The sequence below is a fragment of the Aphelocoma coerulescens genome, chromosome 3 (genome assembly GCF_041296385.1).
Source record: "Aphelocoma coerulescens isolate FSJ_1873_10779 chromosome 3, UR_Acoe_1.0, whole genome shotgun sequence".
Classification (NCBI taxonomy): Eukaryota; Metazoa; Chordata; class Aves; order Passeriformes; family Corvidae; genus Aphelocoma; species Aphelocoma coerulescens.
In genome coordinates, this window is record NC_091016.1 from 81,181,997 (window position 1) to 81,206,704 (window position 24,708).

The following is a 24,708-nucleotide window of genomic DNA, read 5'->3' on the forward strand; positions in this document are numbered from 1 at the left end:
AGAGGGCAGCTAACATAGCTGCTCCAGCTAAACTGGACTTAGCCTGATCTCTAAGTGCTTTGGGATGAGTGTGGAGGCATGAGGCATGCAGTCACTTTCAGGAGAGAGAAAAACCTGCTCAGAGGCAGGACTTCAAAGGCATCTTTTTAAAGATCACAACATTACTGTTTTGTGGGCATTTTCCCATCACACCTCCACCATTTCCCTTTCGTGGAGCACATCACCACTGGCCTGTGCCCAAGCACAGTCAGGACTGAGCTCTGAGCTGGGTTGGGGAAAGCAGCTTTCTACCTCAACATTGGGAATGAACTAGGACCAGTGCCAACAGGGGAAACCCAGGTGGAGACAGCTGGTTCATTTGGCTGGGTGTGAGGAAAGAGGAGCGAGAGTCAGCAGGATAAAATCAGCATACAGGTGCGTAAGAGATGATTCCCACCAACCACCTCACCCCCCCTCGGGATGATCCCCTGCAGCCACCACGCCACCCCTCCGGAGAAGAAAGAGAGCTTCCCGCGGTTTTTCCTTCCTTAAACAGGTAATCACAGAGAGCTTACAAAATTGTCTAATTGGGCTAGTAACCTGCCCATCGTCAGAGACCTCAGCGATTGGCTCTGTGCCAGACATAGACGCTTTTCTCCCGCCCACTAAAACCAGGCTGTGCTAAACCAACGCAATTAGCAACAGGAAAAAAAGACTTGTACTGACATAAATTATCGTTCTATTTGGAGGAATAAGTGCCTAACAGATTACTGCTTCTTTGACTTAGAGTGTATTAGATAGAAAATGTTTCTTTTGTGCACAGGGTATGTTGTAAAACATTCACAGAATGTGAAAGTTTAAATACAAATCCATACTTAAGTGTCAAAGAGGAAATTATATTACGTATACAGAAAAAGGAAAAAAAAAGTAGAGTTTGTTAAAAAGCTGTGGGTTTGTTTTGTGGAAAAAAAGCGCTCCTCTCCTGGTGTGTCTTGGACATCCTTTAATTGATTAAACCTAGTACTGTGAGCTCTATTTGAAGAGTAAAAGACCGAGAAAAGCAAGTAAAAGACCAAGAAAATACACTTTTAATATGTGATTCTTGGAGAACTTGAGATTCTTAGCACTGCAGCAAATGTCTACTCCCTCTGCTTCCTTTTCCTAGCAAAGGGGATCTGAATTTTTGCAGGTGAAAAACCAACAGACAAATAAAGGCCTCTAAAATAGCAAATCTGTAACAAGATGAGTGGGGTTTGTTTTCATGTTTTGTTTTAGTGGGCTGAGAACCCTGGTTTTCTTTGCAGACAAACATTTTGCGTTCAGCATATTTAGTTTGTACCCTAAATGTCACATGAACACACAGGTGGTATCTACCCGTGGGTTATTACCACAGAATTTTTCTGTGATATTCATTTAACTCAGACAGTTGGAGCTAATTACAGTTTGCCCACAAGTTGGTTTCATTGCATTCAGCTCAAACCAGCTTCTTTTTACATTGACTATCTTAATGGACGGAGCCTGCTTTTAAATTGTATCTCCACTCATCGCAAACCTCTCAGAAAACTAATTGCTTTCTGAATGTTGCCTTAAAAATGGAAGCAGCAAAGAGAACTGAATTGGTACCTTTTCTCTGTGGCAGGTACCTTGCCACGGTCAGGGAAGGTGAAGTTGGGAGACTGTATTGTGGCCGAGCCTGTCCCTAAACTGCTTCTAAAGTGCACTCAGCCAGCACAAGTGTTTTTTCCAGTGGAGCCCGGTGGCATGAACGCAGATGAGCTCAGATTGTCTGTCGGTCACTGCAACAGAAATGAGTTGTGTGCGAGAGCACCCTGGAATTTGTGCTGTTTTGCTCATCAGAGGACAAATCTTAAAAATTGCTCTTGTTGGAAGACAAGAATGCAGACAAACAGCAGCCTCTGCTGGGGAGAAACTTCCCATGCTTTATGCAAATGCTGTCAATATCAGTGGGGAAGCCAAAAGAAAAAAAAAAAAAAACAATTGGAAAGATTTGGCATGGATTTGGCAGAGGCTGTGGTAGTGTATGCAAGCTTCAGGCTTGGGGATGAGCCAGATGAGCTTAGAATATGTCTTCTGGTGCCAAAGTAAGCAGTGGAGGCAACATTTCTCTAGGGTGGGGTGCTTAAGTATAGTTGTGATCACGGACTTTTGGGGGAAACTACTGAAGTGAACAGAATTGTGCTGATACATGGCACATCTGCAACTGCCCCTGCACAACTTTCCCAGACCGATGTTCCCATTAAAAAAGCACAGAGACACAACAGTGCACCACAGGTAACAGTGCCACTTAAACCTCACATCTCTCGTCCTGATTCTTGTCTTCCTCTTGGAGATGCTTTCTCTGACTCCAAGAGATAGGTGCAGTAGAGCCTACTGAGGAAAGACAAGGAGAAAAAAAATCAACTGTGCAGTAAACTAATCATGTCATGGAAAGAGTGATTGCTCAGCTGTTTGTGTCTTAAAGCAGCTGATCTGAGTTCTGCTCTTGTCCAGCATCATAATTATCATGCTATACAGTGCATTTAGAAGCACTAAAAAGTGCTGACTGCTGAAATGAATGGAAATCCCCAATAGAGTCAATCTGAATAAAAGGGAGATGCTGCGTATAAATATCATGAGAAATATTTTAATGGCTCCTGCAGTGAGGAAAAAATTATTCTTCTCCAAAGGGGGAATGTGTCACCTCTGATATTTGTGGACCATTTGGTAGCCTGGTTTTGATGCATCCAAACTTGTGGGCTATTGGCAATAGTTTATTACAAATACTTTCTGTGGGTAATCTGATTTTCCTAGTTCTTCATAGTGGGTATCTAAACCCAGAGGTGGTGACTCAGTGCAGGAATAATAAATCACATTCCTGTTGGCTGTGTGAGTGTAGTTTTGCTTTCTGGTGCAGGTACTGCTATGTGGGAACTCAAGACCACTTTTATAATTGTTGAAGTTAGTGGTTTCAGGAAATAGTTTTTGTGTAAAAAACTTAGAAGAACTCATAAGAAGTTAGAGGGGCTGTTAGACATATCTGTACATGTCAAGTACTAGCTCTAATATGAAATGTACAGGTAAGATCTTCTCCCAGGACTTAAGAGAAAAAGTGCAATTGCCCTATGACTATTAATAACAACAACAGCAAAATTACACATTGAATTAAAACTAAAGATACAAACAAGGCAGCTGAGTAGCTCTGAAAATTCACAAGGGAAGTGCCTTGCTATATAATCTGGAGAAATAAAGCAGTGCACTATAAAGAGACTTGGGGTATATGAACTGTTTTCCTGAGACCCTGAGCAAACCAAGTGACAACCAGAGAACAAAGTGCAGGAGCAGAGATTTCCAGACCTGTGGTCTCCTTGCTGTGTCACTGCAGGTGTGGTTCACCAAGCCCACTTTTTCAGAAGGGATTGGCACGTTCTGGAAGTTGCTGAAGCTGCACTTAAGACATTTCAATCCTTTTCAGGGAAGCAGGGGCTTGTCCTCTATGCTGACCTGTGACCTGGCTGCAGGGGCCTTGCTGAGAGCCAGTGAATAGCAGACAGGGATGAGACAGAGTAATTACGGTGGGTGAATGGGGAAAATAAAGATGAACTCCTTTCTTCTTTTAGCTCAAATAGAGGAGCTAATTTAGGGAACCTTTCTAACAAAAGCTCACAGTGACCCAAATCCTTTCCCCTTTGACTCAGTGGGGACAAAGCCAGGCTCAGAAGCAATAGGTTAGATGGACACTTAAGAGGCACCGGGTGATGCATGCGGGTGGACCCTGGCAGTGCTGGCACGGGCCTGGGAAGCTCTACTGGGGGCTCCGGGTGACCCCAGGAGCCCTGTGGCTCTTGGGACCTGCCAGAGTCTCTCTGCAGCAAGAGGAAACCAATTGAAAGAGACTCTTGACCTTCTTTATTCTTCTACCAGCCCTTTCTTCTTGTATCCTGTCACTTCACTTAGGCTTTGTGCTGGTAGTGTTCCAGGAAATGGATGATTTTGTTTTGATTTTGAGTGAGTATAGCATGTCCCTGTGTGACTCATGAGGGTGACAAGGTTTTTCTGGTAACTGCTTGTAGCTCTTAGCTGCAAGCTAATAAGTACCTTGTGCTACTTAGGGACTCAAGGTCTGTGCTGCTTGGTGCATTTTCTTCCACTACCTTCCCTGTTCCTGCTGTGTCTATGTCTCACTGTAGTGCTTCAAATCCATGTAAAAAGAGGCAGGTAGGCTGTTTTCTCTGAAAAAATTAATCTGTAAATTGGTCCCAATTCCTGCCGTGGAAAACACTGTTGATGCTGTTGATTTGAAAAATTTCTTGTTTGTAGAGAAAAATACCTGTTTAAAACCTCAGAGATAGGTCAGCATATTGTCATTCCCAGTCCCAAAAACCTACCAGTTGCCAGAGTGCTCAGAAAATGTTCATCTTGCAGAAAAATTGTGAAGAACCCTAGGCCTACCTTTGCTGCTTTGTCAAGCTGAACAGCAAGAAATCATGAGCAGACAAAATAAGGGAGGTTTTACACCACTACCTGTAGAGATGCTGCTGTCTGGTCAAACAGCTGGAACAATAGCCCCTCCCTTGCTGTTTCTAGGAATCTGTGGGAGGTTTCTAGGAACAAGTTTTTACCTTCCTCTTTGCAATTCATGGCCCTCATACAGCAGGACTGTGGTGACTCCCATGCAGAGCGCAGCACCCAGAGGAAGGATGTTCTGCAGAGGTGGCTGTTTCTCAGCAGTACTGGCTCAAGGTGAAATATCCTCAGCCTCTTGTGACTTTGGGCAGTGGGGTGTGTTGACCCAGCTAGACACCAGGTGCCCACCAAAGCTGCTCTATTACTCCCTCTTCAACTGGACAGGGGAGAGGAAATGTAATGAAAGACTCATAGGTTGAGATAAGGACAGGGAGAGATCAATCTCCAGTCACTGTCATGGGCAAAACAGACTAAACTTGGGGAAATTTGCATAATTTATTATCAATCAAATCAGAGTAGGGTAATGAGAAATGAAATCTAAAACCAACTCCCCTACAATCTGCCCCCCCGTCCCCTCCTTCTTCCTTCTGGGCTTAATTTTATTCCCAAAATCTTTATGTCTTTCCTGCCAGCAGTGCAGGGGAACGGGGAATGGGCATTGTGGCTTGTGGTAGGTTCATCACAGGTTGTCTCTGCTCCTCCTTTCTCCTCAGGGAGAGGACTCCTCACACTCTTCCCCTGCTCCAGGGTGGTGTCCCTCCCATGGAAGACAGTCCTTCATAAACTTCTCCAGTGAAGTGAGTCCTTCCCACAGGCTGCAGCTGTTCATGTACTGCTCCAATGTGGGTCCTTTCCACAGGGTGCAGACCTTCAGGAACAGAGTGCTCCAGTGTGGGTCCTCCATGGGGTCCCAAGTCCTGCCAGCAAACCTGCTCCAGCATGGGCTACAGGGCCACAGGTCCTGCCAGAAGCCTGCTCCAGTGTGGGGTTCTCATGGGGCCACAGCCCGCTCTTGGCATCCACCTGCTACCCCATGGACTTCCACGGGCTGGAGGGGCACAGCTGTTTCACCATGGTCTTCACCAAGGGCTGCAGGAGAATCTCTGCCCCAGGCCTGGAGAACCTCCCCCTCCTTCTTCACTGACACTGGTGTCTGCAGAGCTCTTTCTCTCACATATTCTCACTCCTTTGTCCAACTGCAGTTGTGAAGAGTACTTTTCCCCTTCTTAAATCTGTTATCCCAGAGGTACCACCATCACTGGGCTCAGCCTTGGCCAGCAGCAGTTCTGCCCTGGAGCTGGCTGGCATTGGCTCTGTCAGACATGGGGGAACCTTACAGCAGTTCCTCACAGAAGACGCCCCTGTAACCCCCCTGCACCCCAGACCTTGCCAGCACACCCAATATGGGCAGGGGAACAAGGCTGTAACTTTTAGTATTCAGGTCAATTCAGGACTATCACTTCTTCATGAGCCATCAGGAGAAACAACCCCAATCCCTGATCTGAAAATGCAGCATTACTGAAACAGATGGAAGGACACCTGAGCCTATTGCTGCTCTTTGAAGCCCCCTGATAGGCTGTCCCCAAACTCCAGGAGCTGCCACTAATCCTATTTTTTCCAGATTCTTTGGTCAGAAGGGCTAGCAAACCTTGCCCCTTTTCTTTTCTCTTTTCTTCTCTTCTCTTCTCTTTTCTTTTTTTTTCTTTTTCTTCTCTTTTCTTCTCTTTTCTACTCTTTTCTCTCTTTTTTCTCTTTTCTTTTCTTCTCTTCTCTTTTCTTTTTTTTTCTTTTTCTTCTCTTTTCTTCTCTTTTCTACTCTTTTCTCTCTTTTTTCTCTTTTCTTTATTCACCTGATGCTGAAACCCTATGTCTGTTTCTGCAGTTCTTTTGCTTTAATTCCCCTTGGCTTTTGCTGACAGAAAAACAGATCCTAGGGCTCAGGGACTGCTGGTGTGGTGCTTGTGCCTGTCCCCTTCGCCCTCCCACACTGCTGCAGCCAAGCAGAGGGTCTCTGTGGGGGCAGCCTCTGCTCCTCTCTGCTCAGCTTTGTGCAAGACAGCTGCTTTTCAGAAACTCTCAGGCTTGAAACTCCAGAGAAGTTACGGTTCAGCAGGCTTGACTGTGACTTTTTGTCACAGCTGTCAGTGTAGGTCAAGGAGAGATGAAAGAAACAGGGGCTGAATGGAAAGGAACTTGCTGCGCTTCAAGCCCCCACCCTTCCTGTGCTGCCTTGGGGGAGAAACAGCATTGCTGCTTTCTTTCATAGGCAGCTCCCAAAATACTTCCAAATTCAACTTATTATACATTATTCTAGTAACTTTCAGCCAGTATTTCCCAAAATGTCTGATTAGTCTGATTACCTCAAATATTTTAGATGCTCCAACCGAAGTGGGTTTGGTTGTTTGTTATTTTTTTTATTATTTTGTTTTATTTGGTTTTGGTGGGGCATTTTTAGCTAATTGCTTTGAAGAACCCAGTGCATGATAATCCAGCACATTTCTAAAAGGGAAAGAAGACAAAAGAACTAGTTTTCTAGGACACTGAAGACCAACACTGGCAGCTCAACAAAGCTGATTTTAAAGCCAGAGCTGATATGCTAGCCCAGCATAGAAGTTAAAGGATTCTGAATGAGGCAAGTAGCAAGTTTCTCAATGTGATGATAAAGGAGGAGGCAATTCTACATTAAAAAAAAGAAAAGAAAAAAGATATTGGGTCTTGTCCATAATTTTAAAAACTAAAAAAAAAAGGGTTGAATTTCCTTATTGGTGCACATAGGACCTTTTACTATAGTGGACAAAGAGCTGGAAGTTGAAACCAGTGGAACTGGCAATGAGGCACTACTTGTTAGCAGCAGGTGATTAAAACAAGCTGTCATGGACCAGAGCATCTCTTTTTTTTTCTCAAAAGCATTCAGGCCTGATCTGAAGCCCAATTAGAAAATATGCTTAAAGCACCCAAGCAAACATGGCTCCAGTTAAAGCCGAGTGCTAAAATTCAATGCCGTAGTAACTGCCCTGAATTTAATAGCCTGTGCCATCCAGCAGGTCAAACTAGATAAACAGCTGGTACTTCCTGGCTTGGAATCCTGGATTATTTGGAAGTAAATGGGTTGTAAGCATGTAAGCATGGATGGATACCTAAGCTCAGTGCTTGCCATTCTTTCTGCCTTCTCCTGGCTGGCCCAACCTTAGTAACACCACCAGTCCATCTTTGTTGGTCTATGAACTGTTTGGCTGCTCCAGCCCTGAATATCTAGGCTAAGAGCTGCACAGCAAGTAACGCCTGGGGCCAAGTATTGAACAGCCAGCAAACAAAAATCGACCAGCTGCATGTTAACTGAGCATCAGCAGCCTGAAAAGGCGCCCAGGGCTCAATGGCAGCTACTCTGCTATCATGCAGTGGCCAATGACTGCAAAAAATAATAACTGGTGCAGAGTAACCTGCTCTTGAGGGGACTGGTCATCCTAGAGGTCAACAGCATTGCAGGCAGCAGATGACACTGGAAACAGCAGGGTGCTTTGCCAAAATGGTGTTTACATTAATTAATCAGGACATCACCTAAATTATAATATCAGGAGGAGGACATCCACAGAATGAATTCCCTCCTGTCCACCACAGTGTGTCTTCCTGTGCAAATACACAGGAAGTGCGAGGGCTAATTATGTAAACAACTTGAAAGTACGTGAAATTATTTGCATTTGGGATACTTTTGTTACCGGGGGAAAGTTGTGTGGTGTTGAGGGAAGGAGATAGGTATGCTGAGCCTATCATAAATTATGAGTGATTTTGAAATGAATAGCTCGTGTAAACAGCTCCTGGTCCCAACAGATTGCAAGAAAAATGCAATTCTTTCAAAAACGGCTACATTAGTTTTGGCACTTAGGGTTCCAGAAAGGCTGGAGATAGCTGGGAAGCATGTGTCCCAGGACCCACAGAACAGGGAATAAAATAGGCATGCTACTTTTATTGTTATTTCAAAAGGCTTCTGTGATTTTGATGTTACTCTATTGACTAATTTAGAAGTTTCAACCCAAGGATTTCTTCTTTGTTGGCACAGAGCAATGTTGCTGTTAATGCTGTGTGACCACTTCTCTGCAAAGTTAGGAAAGGGGGCCTTGGCTTGCAGCAGTGGATTTAGGTACCGCTGATGATCTGCCTTTGCCTAATGTACAAGACAAAGCTTCCTGTCTATAACATGAAGCCAATAGTTCTAAACTGTCCTGGGGCAGCTGCTGAAAGGATAAAAATGCTGACTTTTAGTGGCGCTGGGAAGGAGGGCTGCACATTAGGGAGGCAAGGTGGGAAGAATAAGGTGTTGTTCTTCCAGGTGCTTTGGTTTCAGCCAACATTAGACACTGTTGGAGAGAAGGTTATCTCCATTTCACTTGTTCCAAGGGCTTCCTACATCTGTACATGGCCAGAGCTGCTCACAGCTCCTCAAGGTGGCTTCCTCCTGCCTGTGTCACCTTGAAGGGTGTTCCAGGAGTCAGATGGTGGCATGCCCAAGGTGTCTCCTCTCATTCCCTGAAACACTGGGGTCAGGCTGGCCAGGAGCACATGTAAGCCCCTGGTGTGAACCATGTTCTTCACAGAGCACTCGTTGGATGTTCGTAAGAAAGCCTCACTCCTCATGACTGACACAAGAAGTGGGACACATGGGGGATCTTAGCCAAGAAGATTGAGAGTCACTCTTCCACATTCCAGGAAATGAAACCATTTGGCTACAGGCTGGGAGTGAGGTGGGGACATGACTGGATGTGACTGAACAAGTGATTGTGACACATCTTCATAGCTCACTCTTTTTTGAGGACATGTGTTAGAGGTGAGGTGAGGGGAAGCAAATGGAAGTTTTCTGTGACTAGAAGAGTAGTAGATAGTAACCCTTTCATGCAGGTGTTTGCACAAACAGAAAAAAAAGTGTTTTCCCCCTTGTATTAGCAGAGATTGTTAAATTTTGCTATTAATCACCTGCATGTAGAGCCCTCTGTTGAAACAGAGGCACTGGAAGTGGCATATACAAGTCCTCAAATATTTTAATATAGAATGATGAGCTAATGCTACCCAAGTCACCAATAATGCTTTATGTAATTTAGAGAAGGAATTTCCAGGTAATGAAAAATGACAGCACTTCCCTTTCTAGAGAGAAACCCCTCTTCAATTCAGTTTAAACTAGCATGAAATAGATATATACACGCTTACAGATTATGGAAGAAGTAATAAAGATGGGATGAGGCTTAAAATACCAAAAGCTTTTCAGCCCAGAGAATAACCTACATGTCTAAATGTCTGGCAGTTTTAATGCCCAGTGTATTCTCACAGAGAGTAAGTACCAAAAGCTATAATACTGCAATTTAATTTCAATAGGTGAATAGGTTTTGGGGTACAATCTCTACAGCACTGCAAGTATGATCTAGCTATGAATTAATCATTTATTCGTCCCTCCCTCCCTCTCTCCCCCCAACAACAGCTTATATAACTAAAATTTTTTTTTTCGAAGGTACTATCCCAAAACTAAGTGAGCATAGGTACAAAAGAAAACTCTCCAGTGATATGCAGTGTGTTTTTACCATGCAAATAAAGCAAATCTCAACGGCTCACTGTAAATGCCAACGTTATATGTTTTATTTTTAATCAAGTAATTATTTTAAACCTCACAATATCCATGACTGACAGGAAAAAAAAGACATTAGGCATGAAATGAGAATATAAAATACATGATATGCAGAAAGGCAATCAGTGCTTTAGTCCCTCAAGACAGTAAACAGGTGAAATGACCTTTAAAACTTCAACTCACGTTTTTTTTCTTACAACATAAAATTCAAGTGATTTTTCATTTATTTCACCTTGTAAACAACATACAAGTCAAAATGGACAATGAGGTAATCTATACTACAGAAGATAATTTAAAAACACTAGATAAGACACAGTATTAAAGACATATAGAAATCAGTGTTCACTTTGGTCTCTAGTATGGTTATTGTTATTATTATCACAGGCAACACATACTAGTTTAAGCCAGTCTGGTGATGTTTGTCAGACAGTTGTTGCTTAACTTAGTAATCCAAGAGGTAGTCAAAACCATTGTCCTTTGTAAAGATGGTTGCTCATACATTTGGTTCAATGACAATGGTAGCAAATACCTTGCTACTTTTCAACATTCTCAGAAAAATGCTGCCACAGCTGCTGATACACAGCTCTGGTTTATATAAAAAAAAAGAAGTGTGTGTTCATAGATCAACCTCTTGTTATCAGTCAACAGTTGTAACAGGGGTAACACAACCACTGGATCTTAAAGAGGCTGTTGATAAACTAAGCAAAATAAGATTGATGCATTTAACAAGGCTCTGCTTGTTTCTAAAACAACTCAAATCTCATTAAGACTTCTAGGAAATTAAAATCAGTGCATCTGCACATGTACATATCTTCCCAATTACTTTTATACCTAGCACAGGGGAATACATATATATTTTTTATGATAAACATTTCTTACAGATAAATTAATTAAATTAAATTTAAGACTCAATGTGATTTCCCATGTTCTTTTATAATTCTTCTTACAAAGAATGGAACAAGATCTATAAGCACTTTTTCATGGGGTTCTATTAACAAAACTAAGTATGACCAAGCAGGAACTCCAGGATAACACTGGTGCAGAATAAAATGGCTGAAAAAGGTGGCCTGCAATGGGAAGAGGTAGGATCCAAATGTGGTGTTTGGCACTCCCTGAAAGCTGGCTAAAGGCAAAATATTGCAAATGGTATTACAATGCCAGATTTACCATTAACTGCAGCAAAAAGTTATTTGGCTCTTCCTCCAAATACAAGTCTTCCTCATGGAGTAGCTTTTGTAGCATGTAATTAAGGAAGAGTAAAAAAAAATCTCACAATGTCCCTTACAATTAAATCACATTGAGTATTTTGGGGTGGGGGAAGGGGAGGGAGAGATTCTTGCTCCAGTTTAACCTTATCTTCACTATTGTTAGGAGAAAAATACATCTGTCTGAGCAGGTATTTGAACTATTTCTACTCAAACAAGTTTTATTGTGGAGCGCTCTGGCAAGGACAGGCTGGTGAATAGGGGGAAATCTAGCCTGAGTGGATGCTGCCGAATATTAATTTTGTCCTTAGACATGAAGGAAGAATCCCAAACTCAGTCTGTGCCTCCTCCTTTAAAAGGTTCTTTGCTTATTTGGAGCAGCCTATTGAAGGAGTATAACTAGATTTTTTTCCTACTGCAGCCCAGTGCTAAGTAGTTCCCTGCTGCAGCTTATGCTGCTATATGTTTATCCTAGGCATGCACATTTTTGTCTCTTCTGGAGCTGTATTTATTTCCGTGAACAGTGCCCATAATCCTTTGGATAGAAAAACAAAAACTTTCAAAGAAATGTTTGGAAAGGTCTCATAATTTCAAATGGATGCTTCATCTTAAACAATTATTTACCATAATGTCTGCAGTGGTGAACTAACAGTTACATATTTAGTACAGATAAAAGGTATGTACCATAGATCAACAGCCACCTTTAAGGCCAGAGCAGCACAAAGGTGTGTTCATGCAGTAGATATGAGGTAGCCTTTTGCTGTAAACAGATAATAATTTTATTGTCACCTATGTAAACAAAGTGGGCTTGATGCTTTTGTGTTTTTATTCTTCCCCCTCCACCCCCCATCCCCATCCCTCCCCTCCCAGAAAAGCTAAGCACCAGTAACTCCGACTGGAAGTCAGTGGGAGCTGCGGTAGCCCAGCATCTCTGAAAACTCAGACCCTGTGAATGTAAAGACACAAACGCTCACATAAGCAACCAGTACAGAATACCACTTCATCATTTCACAGGAACTTATGATACAAAACGCTGAGATCTGATTATCAGAAACGTAGGTCTATGTCAACTCAGAGGTAGTTACTAATATCAGTACATAATACTTATATAGAGATAAAAAGGTCTAAGACTATTTGGTTTGTTCCGAGTAAGCAAGTCTGTAGACTATTCTGTAAAGAAAAAAAAACATTACATGGTATATTCCCTGAGCAAAGTTCTTTGTCCTGAGTATGTTATGTAACAGTGATAACATTCTAATATATAAAAATAAAACCTTAAGCTTTCAACAATAAGATAGGGTTTGGTATGTGCTCTTAGCAGTTCAGTCTGACTTTGGTGCACACAGTGATTTCAAACAGCACCAATAAAAATCTGCATGTTGAAAGTACTTCCTTATCTCAGCTCTGAACTTCTTACATATAAACAGGGAATGACCAGTTTTCAAATCCACAATTGCCTATTTCTATAAGGAACTTTGGTTTAAATTTTCAAAGTGACCTAAGTTTTGCATCTTTGCTGTTTAACCTGGTTTTTACACCGACTAGAAGGTTAAGCAATGCCACTTTGATTTGTCTACATAATTTAAATAAGTTTACTATCCTTACATAAGGCAAGGAAGTTCTCTATAGATATATCACATTCAATATCGTCAAAGGTAAGCTTTGCATTAGCATACTGAGAACTTCAGTATAAACCTCAAGATTCTTGCAAACACTGGCAAGGAATTCACACAAAATAATTCTCTTGAAATTGTGCCCTTCACTGAGGAGTTTGATTACTACCTGTTCACTGAAGCAGCAGCAGCAGCACCAGTAAAAGTCTCATCTGGCAGGACAAGTGGGAAGGGGAAGGCCACGCAATGAGCCAGCTGCATACCTGTTGTAACTATTGGCTGCAGAGGAGCTACCACGGTAAGACTTTGGCTCGCTGCAGCCTTTCACACCGGCTGTTCCTTTAGTTTGATTATCCGAGCTTAAACCTACCCGACACTTTCAAGCTTTAACAGCCTGTGTTTATTGCCAATGTTAAGGATTATACAGGTTTCTCTAATTAACTTACATCCACAATGGGATTTGTCAGAGTACGTTATCTTACGTATGACTTGGTAATTCAAAAGTTACAAATGGAAAGCGACTCGAAGTTTTGATAGGCTCCAACTCTATTAACCCCGAGCAAGGCCTGCAGCCCAGGGAGCCTCACTCTGAGGCCACCAATCTTTCTCCTCTTTCACACAGAAGTGTGTGGTCCTAGGGAACTCTGGACCAAGGCTGATCAGCAGCAGCCCCCAGTTCACAAGAAGTAGATGATGTCCAGGGCTTCTGGCAAATTTGCAGGTCCCATCACCCAGGCTGGTCTGCACACATGCTGTATCATCAGCAAGGGAGGCTAGCTGAGCAACCCCAAGTACCCATCAACCTTTATTCTTAAGAAACTCTTTAGCCCAGGATCTCATTAGCTTTGCATTTTGTTTTCTTCAAAACCCAAACAAACAACAACAATAAAAATCCTTAGGGAGTTCTCTCCATGTATTTCAACAGAAAATAAGGGGGAAACCCTTCAAATTGAGGGACACTACTTGGGACCAAGAGAAATTGCTGCTGCTGTGGCTACTACTGCCACCAAGGTACCCTAAATGTTCACAGAATACAAATGACTAACCAGGATGGTATCCTGACACCACTCAAAATGGTCTGTTTGGTAACAACTTATACATTCTCCCCTACACAACAGACATCTAAATTACAGTTACAATCATATTAATTTAACAAGATGTTTTGAGAAACCATCACAGAAACTACACATTCATTGTCTTTTCTGGAGCTCTAAACTCCTCACCAACAAAGGGTAGTGGCAATGAGAGTCATCTTGAGTCATGACACTGCCCTGCACTGGTGTGGGGAGGGGTTTTGATACTTTGGGAAGATGAAAAAGGAAGCAATTAAAATTGATGGTACGGGGGATGTCTTAGTATCTTTAGTACCATATGGCAGCTTTAAAATATGAAAGTATCCTTTGGTTCACAAGAGAAGTAACAGTCTTGATCTCAGTTCTGTGTGTGGTTTATCAGGTTTGGTTTGTTTCTGAGTGAAAGTTCTTGGGTTTTCTTGTTTGCTTTTTGAACACATTTGGAAACAGTTCTAGGAATGAGTTCAGGAACATTGGGTACTGTGACTATTGCTTCACAGTAATGTCTGGTGGGATCTGGAGAATGGTCTGATGGAAAAATATATATTTATAGATATGTACACATACACACACTCACATGCACACTCATACACACACACACGGAAGGTAAAACGTAATGCACCCTGCTCAAATGTATTTTGTTTGGAGTGATTTGTCTATTAAAGAAAAAACAAAAAAACATTCACAGTTCCTCAACAGTAGTTAAAATTCCAGGTCAGCTAGTGATAATGAAATTATTTCCCCTGTACTTGCATGAGGTAGACATCCCAAGAGGGTAAAAAAACCGGAACATTATGACAAATGCATTAAGTTTTTTTCCTTTTCTGAACAGAAGGCCCCTTTCTGTTCGGTTCTTCAGGCGACGCAGACAACTTACTCGACGAAGCTTCCTGTGGTGACCTGCCTGAGCGCTCCGAGACCTCCGACCTGCCTTCCTGAGAGTACGATGGAGACGAGAAGCCGTGTGTTCCTCCCCCTTCTCTCAGGAAGGCAGAAGTGGAAGGCTGCGGTTCGGCTTCGTGTCTTCCCTGAGAACTAGCGGGCTGCTGCGAGACAGTTTTATGGGGGCAGTTAGCCACCATGTGCATGATGCTCTGACAGTAATGGCACTTCTTTGGCTGCGGAGGTAGACTACATTCTTTAGCGTGGTGGTCGAGGCCGCCACAGTTGTAGCATCTAAAACCAAACAGAGACAGACATCGAGTTATGCAATGCAGCGTCAAACGGGAAGGTTTCCGGCGGGCCCGGGCGCCGGCCCCACTAGAGGGCACCAGATCTCCAGCCATCGCCCCGCGGTGTCCCTGCTCGCCCCGGGACCCGCGCGTCCCGCTGCTCCAGCGCCTGCTCCCGGAGCCAGGGCCCGCGGGACGCGGTGCTTGCAGCCAGGGAAACCCAGGCCCGAGGAGGGACGCGGTGCCCCGCCACCAGCGGGCTCTGTCCCAGGGCCCGGCACCTCGGCTCCGCTGGCTCAGCCCAGCCACGGCGGGCCAAGGCGCTGGGCCAAACCTTTACGGTGGGGACACAGCGTCTGGAATGGCATTTACGGGTTCGACTCACAAAAAACTCAATAGAGCCCCGGCAAGAGTCATGAATCCGGGTTTGTTTGCTTGCTCTCAAAACTCCCAACCCACGTGCACGTGGTTGTGCCCGGGGCGCCAGTTCCCATGGGATGCGCTGCCGGGAGCCGAGGGGGGCAGAGAGCCTCCTCCAGCCGCACGGACAAGGCTTCTCCCACACTTCTCGGAAATGGCTGAAACCCACAAACTTCTATTTAACCTTGTTAGCCAGGGGAGTCCTGAAGAACTCTCCAACAATTCCTTACTGAACCCTTTGTAACACACACCAGGAACACCAGTTATTGGATTACATTATTCTAACACAGGATACAAAGAAATAATTACACGCCTTTGGGATGGTGACCTTACGTGCACCACTGAGTTTTCTATTTCGGCTGGTTTTGTATAGTTTCTGTTTCTTTGTCTTATAAAACTTGCACTGAATGCATAGACATTTCATTTACAATAATCTAACATGTTACTGGAAAGAATTAAACCAATATTTTCTTTCCCCTTAACCACCAATTAAAAAAAAATTATTTCACAAATACTTAGGTCTGCGGAGTCAACTGAAGGATTAAAAAAATGACTAACCATAGCTATGAACAAAATACTGCAACGTGCTCTGGATCAAGCCCACATAAAGATAATGTACATTTTCAGATTCCTGGAAAGTAACAAGGCACCATTTGACTATTTCACCTAGTATTTAGTAGTCACTACTAGTTTATTCAATATCAAGAACTTTAGTCTGTGCAAAGCTATATGTACAGCTGCAGTCTCATCTCCTGAATCTGCTTTACCCTGCAGAGAAATGTTATTGATAAAACCTGAGTGATTTTTAAAAAGATTGCAAACACCAACATTTGTAAATCGACTCCATGAGACAATCTCTGGCACCTGCCACTTCACATCTTCATCAATAGTAGCAAGATACCAACCATATCTTCATTTCCACAGACAAAACAGCACAAGCTGCTCACTGCATGCCACCATGTCCTACAAGACTGACCTATAATTTAAAGAAGTTAAATAATGAACAGAACTTCATTATCCTTTCAGAAATTATTGTAATTTATTGTTGTATCTTCCTTTAAGATGAGTAAAAAGAAACCAAGCCCAGTACAATTAACTCTGCACTTCTAAAACAACTGCAGTAACATATTTTAGGTGAACTGCTTCCATTTTGATGTCACCACTGCACTGAAGTTTGATGTGATTTTTCAGGGGAATTTGAAGACTATGCTTACACTACTCTGTCTGCATATACTACAGACTAACCAATGAAGAGACACAGAGTCTAACAAAGCTTCCCTTGAATCACAAAGAAAATAACATGTACAAGCCCCATTATCACTTAGTATTGATTTTCCTAGCACAGGAAGGGAAATGACATACTAAGTACATTGTTAAATCCAAACATCCTGATCTAAGACCAAAACATCAAGCTTTTTTCTCCTATACTTAAAAAAAATCATTTGCAAGTTATTAAACAGTATCCCTTTGACTACTTTTCCCCAAATCATTGCAGGTATTTTCAAATTAGTGACCCCCACTTAAAAGTATGTTCAGCATTCAGTCTTCCTAACTGGCACTCAGCCATGTTTCTACCACAAGATTTCTAAATACCTTCTGGAAAAAAAAATAAATAAGCCTTGCAATTAGACAAACAAAACACCAGCAACAAGTAAAAATCTTTAAGTGTTTTACTTTCTCCCCTTCCAATAAATACATCTACGAATTCACAAATGTGGTATTGATTGTAATTTAGGTTATATTAGAGAATGATATTTATTACTACCTTTGTCATCAGTTTCTAGCAGTGTACTTGTTCCTGGGATAAGTGCATTATAATACAGTATTGCATAGGAGTGTGCAGACATTCTGGAAATTGTGTGTTTTATCTTAATTCAGAATATGGAATTTTATAGCTGTGAATGCATCAGCACATTTCTTTTCTCCCTTAATATCACATCTGTTTAGAATGGTTGAAAAAAAGAAAAAGTTTGAAAATAGGGTAAAGGGCCTCAGTAGCAGGGTAGGCAGTAGTCACGGAGAAATCACTTTAATCAGTCACTATGGTATGCACTGTGTTATCCGATGCAGTGGACCATTTCATGTCACCAGTTGGCAAAGAACCTGCTCAAGGCCCCTGCTTCCACTCAAGCAGCCTCCATCACCCTTGCATGCATACTTATCAATACATCCTATTTGCAAAATATTGTAATATCTTGCATTTATTTCAATTGCCACTGAAATGTCACTGTAAAAGAAAAACTCTATCAGAAGCAGTTGTGATTAAACTCTAATTTGGCTTTTTGGGGATGTTTTTCATTACAAATCACCTCAAGCATCTGGGTGAAGTGTCACATTACAATATACATGTGCCAGCCTGGGTGTGCCTGGACTTACATAGGAGGGTGGTATTTATCCAGCTCTTTAACTATTTATTCATTCTTTGTCAATCAACAAAGATCACACCTCGCTCTGAAATGCCTTCTCTTTCCAAGGGAACTGGTCAGCCACTTCAGAGCTCACAAATGATGCATGGCATCATCCCCAGGCATTAAGGTATGACATTAACCCTTTCTCCCTGAGCACTTCAGCCCTTTGCTCCTCTCTGCTGCGTGCACTTATGTTACAACATCATGAAAGCTGATAGCACGATGTGCACATGGGAGCTTTCACATTCACATCTCTGTGTACATACATATACAGAACAGTACACAAGCTGACTCCTGCCATGAAAACTGACCAGTTCTCATTTGACTCTGTTCTCAGAAACTCTAGGTAAGTGCAACCACTAAGCAAGTATCTCTTCACTTCAGAAGCACCATGGAAATAATGTATGTTAGCTTAAATACAAGATACAAGTTTATATGTAAATTACATCATGAGACGAATAAAACTCAAATGTGCAATTCTAATAGAATCAGCACTTACAAAGAACAAAAGTAAGAAGGATTTGTTAAAATAGGATTGTCTTTCTCACAGTAGGCTTCCATGATTTGCTAGGTAGTACCAGGCTCAAAAACATAAAGAGATGGCAATTATGCTAACGGGAAGTCCTTTCTTCACTACATCACTGACAGGAAGGTGAATCAGGGTGATTTTTTTATATAAAGAAGATGAACATCTTAATAGAGGAACACCTTGAGGAACTTGTCTAGCATTATATTTCAATACTCTCAAAAAAACTGTAACATTAACACCTACTAATGAAGAAAGAAGAGAGCATATAGCAAGGTTAAAAAAACCTCCTAAATTCTCCTTCACTGTGGATTTGTGACTGCACAGAACTATACATATTAAAGGAAAAATGAAGAAGCAGAAGTGTACAGATTCCAACATAAACAATGCTATATTAATTGCAAGAAGCTGATGACTGAAATAGATTAGAAGTACTCAATTTCACAACCAAATAATACTATCTAGTCTTCAGCTTTTTTTTCCTTGTTCCAGCAATCAGGGACTCCTACTTAGGAAGCACACCCCAGCCCTAAACTTTTTAAAACAACAATACCCCTGCATTGCAAATACATTTTCCACAGTTAACAGCTTAGATGGGTTAAGCAGCACTAAGCCATGTAAACACTACTGCTTGCTTCTTTGAGCTGTTTTATAATATAATTTAGATGATAAACCAATACATACAGATGATAAACCAATACATATGACAAGTAGAGAATAATGCGTTTAGCTCCAGACTGTTATCTGTTGAGAGAAGAAGCAGTAAAATTACCCATGTGACTGACTTGGGGGAGGGGAGCAGGGAATAAGGGGTTAATGTCTAACAGGGATAGGAAAGGGAGGAAAAGGGGTACAGTTAGAGGAAGACTAAAATAATTCACCAGGATATACCCCACACCAATTCCTCTTTTGTTCTTCCTTTCTGAATGCTATCAGACAACAACAAAAAAAGATTCTTGGCTAACAATAGTCCATCTTTCAATGTTAATGCCTTGGAAAATGGCATGGAATTCTAACAGCATGTGCACATGAGATACTGTTACAACACACTGAATGCAACTGTGCAGTTAAAGCATAAAGGAAATGTTTAAAATCGTACCTAAATGTGCTGTCCTTTTTAGCCATTTCTTTCACAACATACCTAAAGAAAGGCAGATGGAAAATGCAGCAGATCACTTCAACAACTCTATTTTGTTGTAAAGGGAGGTTAAACTATCCATGATCTAACACAAAAATGGCTCTTAGACATAACTAAGATTTTCACTGTTTAAGGCTTCAGTGACTTGTCTTGAAAATAAGGCCTCGAAACACTGCAAAAGGGATGCTTCTCACCACCTGGATGTGACACTTAGAAAAGCTCAGGGTGGAGTGTGCTTGCTCAGGCACCACCTGGGATGAGTGAGAAAGACCTCCAACACCTCAGCAGGCCTAAAGGATCTTCTGGACTATCGAGGATCTGCTAATTTCAGGTTGTGTTAGTTACAGCTTGAAAGGCCAGGTTGGATGGGGCTCTGAGCAACCTGCTCTACTGGAAGGTGTCCCTGCCCATGGCGGGGGAGGATGGAACTAGATGGTCTTTAAGGTTCCTCCCAACCCAAACCATTCTGTGATTATATGATAAACACAAGTATATTTTAATGGATTACTTAAATATTGCAGTAACCATATCTTGGATATCAAATTTGTCACAACAGTATCCGAAGGCTGACAGGAACACAATTGATTACTGCTAAACTGGCACTTCTTGTACATTACAGTATTATAAAAAGACTAAGCACTTTTACTTAATAATACTTAATAATATGAAAATCCCCCTTGCTGAGAAGCCTGTACTTAAAAGTAAAACATCCTAAAGAAGTTTGAATATGTTTTAAAACAGGCCATTACCCTTCTGCCTTAACACCGTGCACAGACATCATCCTTTTGGAGCAAGAAATGCTGAAACTAAGTATGAGGTTGCAGTCACTGCAACCTAAAAACAGGTAACAACTGTCCCTGGAAAACAAATGAGTTTGGTCAGGTGCCAGGGCAGTAAGCTGCAGGAGAAGCAGGAATCCATGGCATGGGAAGAATAGGGGAGATGTCGGGACCCTTGCACTGGACACTGCTGGCAGTTCACTCCTTCATCTGCAACTTTTACTGGGATTCCCTTGCAGGCATTGTTTTGGAAGATTCACACACACCCCCCTCCCCCTCCGACCCTTATAACCCACTTTTAAGCAGCATTAAACCTCAGGAAATACAAAGTCAGCCTGTCATTTTTAAAAAATCACAGGGCACAGAAAGGAGCCTTGCTGCTGTGCAGGGCAGTGCTCTCTCACTGCCAAGCTGTGCCCTACAGCTGGACTGCTCTCTGCACCCAACAGGGAATTCACATGCAGGGAAGTGGCCCAGCTGTTTTGTTTTTAAAGGATGGAAACCACTGGTGAGCTAACAAGACATACAGAAGATGAGTGGAATGCACACACTCTGCTCGTGCCCTCTGAGAGGGAAATGGATGGAATGTTTCTGCTCACATGCACATTGCTGGGGTTTACACCATTCTGGTTATCGACCTTTAATTCTTAAGCTGTAGCTGAATGCAGGACAGAATACAGGTAACTTTGAAAACACTCTAATAATAATATTAGAATTCAAAATAGTGAATACTAAAATACTTCTGAAATAATAATTTAAGGTCAAGTGAAATTATCTTGTTAAATAAACTAGAGTAAGGAGTATTTACCCTCTTCATCAAAGCATTTATGGCTTGTCCATCAAGAAGGCTTACAATGAGGCAGAAAACCTCACTAGCACCCTCATTTACCAATCCATGGGAAAAAAAAATCAGTTTAATTTTAAAACTGTAAGTATTTTTAATCAAAAATGTTGTAAAACAGCATATTAGCAATTCAGAAAATGGCACACTGGTGCCACATTTTGGTTTGTGCTGGTCCTGTGAGTATTTGCTACCATGAACTCCTCGTTCATGCAAAACACTGTGCAGAGGCGACATGCTGGGAAAGTTAATTGCAGGCTGGCATTCTTCAGTGAAATTCAGTTAGAAAATTTCCTGTGCTTTACTAGCTTTTTGAGATATATAACAGAAATATAATTAAAAAAAAAAAATATAACCTCTTAAAGAAAAAAAAGATGAAATACAATAAACATGCTCACCTATCTATTTGTCCTGTGAATCCTACAACTCAAGATAATGTACCAGACATCCAAGACACTCAATTTTGTGAGAAAAACAAGGTCCCTCCATTTTTTTAAGCTCGCCTTCTTTCATTTTACAGATAGCCCCAGCATGCTGACACAAACCCACACTGTCTGCAAGGCTTCCAATAACACAGGGTGGAATATTGATGATGTTTACTCTTGTTACAAATAAATAAATAAAAATGCTCTGTTGTAAACTCATCAGATCGACTAGTTTTCTGTGGTTAGTTCTAAATCAATCTATTTTCCCCAGTGTATCACAGAAGTAATATCAATAGGTTACGGTCTTTTGTTGCTCGGGTTTCCCCTCCCCCTTTCCCCCAACAAAGAAGCTGACAAACAACGTGGGGTATTTGCCTGATAAATCAGGCCTGTCAGGATAAAATTTAGCTTCAGTTCATGAGGAAATAAAATTGTTTAAAATCTGCTAATACAATTTTACTGGAAGGTGATGGGGCTTTTTTTGGGTTTTTGGTTTTTTTTTTTTACAACCAAGAGCAACAATGAAACAGAAAGGTGGTTCAAAATGCAGCCTTTTTTCCACAAAAATGGAAGGGACTACAGAGACAGCAGATCTTAAAAAATAACTTAATAACTTCAACAATGTGGTTTCCATTCTTCCTTTCCACGAAACCTTATCTCTACTATCCACTCAGCTCCCTTTACAGGCATGGAAGAAAATTACTTGTCACATAATCACACAAAAATCCTTTGGAAATGCATCCTCATGGAGGAATGATTTGGATGTATCTTCATTTATTACAACAAAAGGGTTTTCTTTATATTAAGAGTTAAAAGCTCCTGAAATAACAATTTTAAAAGCGAATTCTTTTTTCTAAATAACATGAAAGATGGTTTTGCTCCAATAGTATCAATATAGCATGGAAAGAATGTGTATATTTTAATGGCTTTAATCCATCCAGATGAAGCAGATACGAAATCAGCGATGGTTTAAGGAAGTTATGTTTTAAACAGTCATACATCACACATTTCAAACATGAAATGTTATACCATGATTTCAAGTAAGTCTACTACTGTTAATCTTTTTGCACTAGGAAACCACGCACACAAATACTCTCAACCACAGATTTCCCTTGTAAACTTCAATTTCTGTGGGAATAATAAAAGAAACCAGTTCATCAACGAGAACAGCTCTGTATGCAGTAATTTTTTAAGAAGTAAGTATGTTCCACAACTCATGTTGGTGGCAAGGCTGCCTGGGCTCTGCTCCGGGCATTGCTGCTGCACGTACCCACATCTGCAGCCCTCTGCCAGAGCCAGCCGGGGTGCGGCGCTGGGCGGGCGTGGGGGTGGCCAGAGCTAAGCAGACCTCGGCTGCCTGTGTCTGAAAGCACTGCTCCGTGCCCCTGTTTACAGAAGCCTAGCTCGGTAACACTAGAAGCCTTTCACAGAGGTGGCTTGAGCCTCCTGGCCATGTGGATAAGGATGCACGCTGCATAAAACCGGCTCAACTCTTTCTGGGTCAGTGAGGTGCTGTTCATGAGCTAAGAGGCATGCCTGACCTTATCTGCCTCTCAGCAGAGCTGGTTCCAGGGTTTCTGCATCTACTGATCAGTTAATCCACAGAAGAGATAAAAAGGAGTAGGTAACTGGGAATCAGTTGTTAAAAATTGCCTTTTCCATTTTGTTCCTTATTTCATCACTAATATTAGCAGCAAATACAACAAATACAGCAAATACAAGTGACACCAACCCACAACAGCAGGAAACAGCAAATGGCATCCTGGCAGTAGGCTGGAGCACTGAAGCAAGCAGTGGTAGAGAAAAAGGAGGAAGAAGGTTGCTCTGGAAGTTCATAACCTATTCTTCCTCCCCAAATACCAGTTTAGAGTGGTAGGACTTTAGGTATCTCATATAAATCAGTACCATGCACAAAGTTTCAGAAATATCTGCTGACAGGAGTATGGGCTGACTTAGAGCCTAGCCTTGAAATGGATTCTCCTATTACATACACCAAATTAGATGACTTGTATGAATAGAGGCTTCACGAGTGTTAAGGATTGCAGGATTTGACCAGCAGCTCACATTTTCACTTGTTTCTTCAGAAACAAAGTGATAGTTACTGTCTGACACACTCTCTATGAGGAGACCGTGCCAGAGATCTCTATAGGGGTTCTTTCCAGAGCTCATGGCATTAATAAAGTCATGTCACATGAATCCCATGGAGGGCTTCCTATCCCAAATGTGGAACAAATATGGTGGTTGGTTTTCCTTGAAATAGAACCAGTAAGTTCACACGTTCAATACCCACAAGAACAATTAAATAATTCAGATGCTCTATAGCCACACTTTAATGGTAAGGAAAATCTGCATCACTCTGATTGCACTGACTGAGAAAGGAAGCAGTCACCTTATTCACTTTTCTGAACTTGCATTTCAAGATGTTGACATATATTGACATTATTACTAAATGGCTGGGCTGAGCATTTTCTGTAACAGTTTTAAGAGGCTTTCAGTATCCTAAAGAAAAGACATTATTTTGAAACTTTTCACATCAAAATGCGGAAGCAACAGTAAAGCGTGAAAAGAGGATTTCGGCTGCAACAGGATTAAGCCTTATATGTTAAAGCTTTTAATTCCCACCTGAGGCAGGTATTCTTGTTGTCCCACACTGCCTGATCCCTGAGAATTAAAAGAGAAATAATACCATTTTTCCACTATTCTGCCCTGTATCACCGCCAGATCGATCCTCATCGTTAATTCTCACTTTAATTGTGTACATAAGAATAAAAAACACATTTATGCATATAAAAATTATTGTTAATTCAGAATTCAGTGTTTCCATTGTCTTTGTTTGGCCTCAGGATGGTAAATCTCATGCACGTTTAATACTCATTTCTCTGAATTTTGTTAATTCTGTGTACAGTTAAAACCAATGGAATATAAATAGTTTCCCTATACGTGGTTAATTGGATCACTTTATCCCTCTTGGTTGGGATTATGCAGATTAAGTGATACCACTCCAGTAGAATTATAACAATGAAGTTAATAAAAGTTTTCTTAAATATTGCTAGT

At 41.6% G+C, this 24,708-nt stretch overlaps 1 protein-coding gene across 2 annotated transcripts in view; it reads right to left on the minus strand.

The window, feature by feature from the left end:
• Positions 1 to 12,564: 12,564 nt before the first annotated feature.
• LIN28B (lin-28 homolog B) overlaps positions 12,565 to 24,708 on the minus strand; it is an 89,954-nt gene continuing 77,810 nt past the window's right edge. For both annotated transcript variants that reach the window (XM_069011067.1, XM_069011068.1), the window contains exon 4: positions 12,565 to 15,121. In XM_069011067.1, coding sequence (XP_068867168.1) covers positions 14,752 to 15,121 — 370 coding nt within the window. In that variant the 3' untranslated portion in view covers positions 12,565 to 14,751. The remainder of the gene's footprint in view (positions 15,122 to 24,708) is intronic.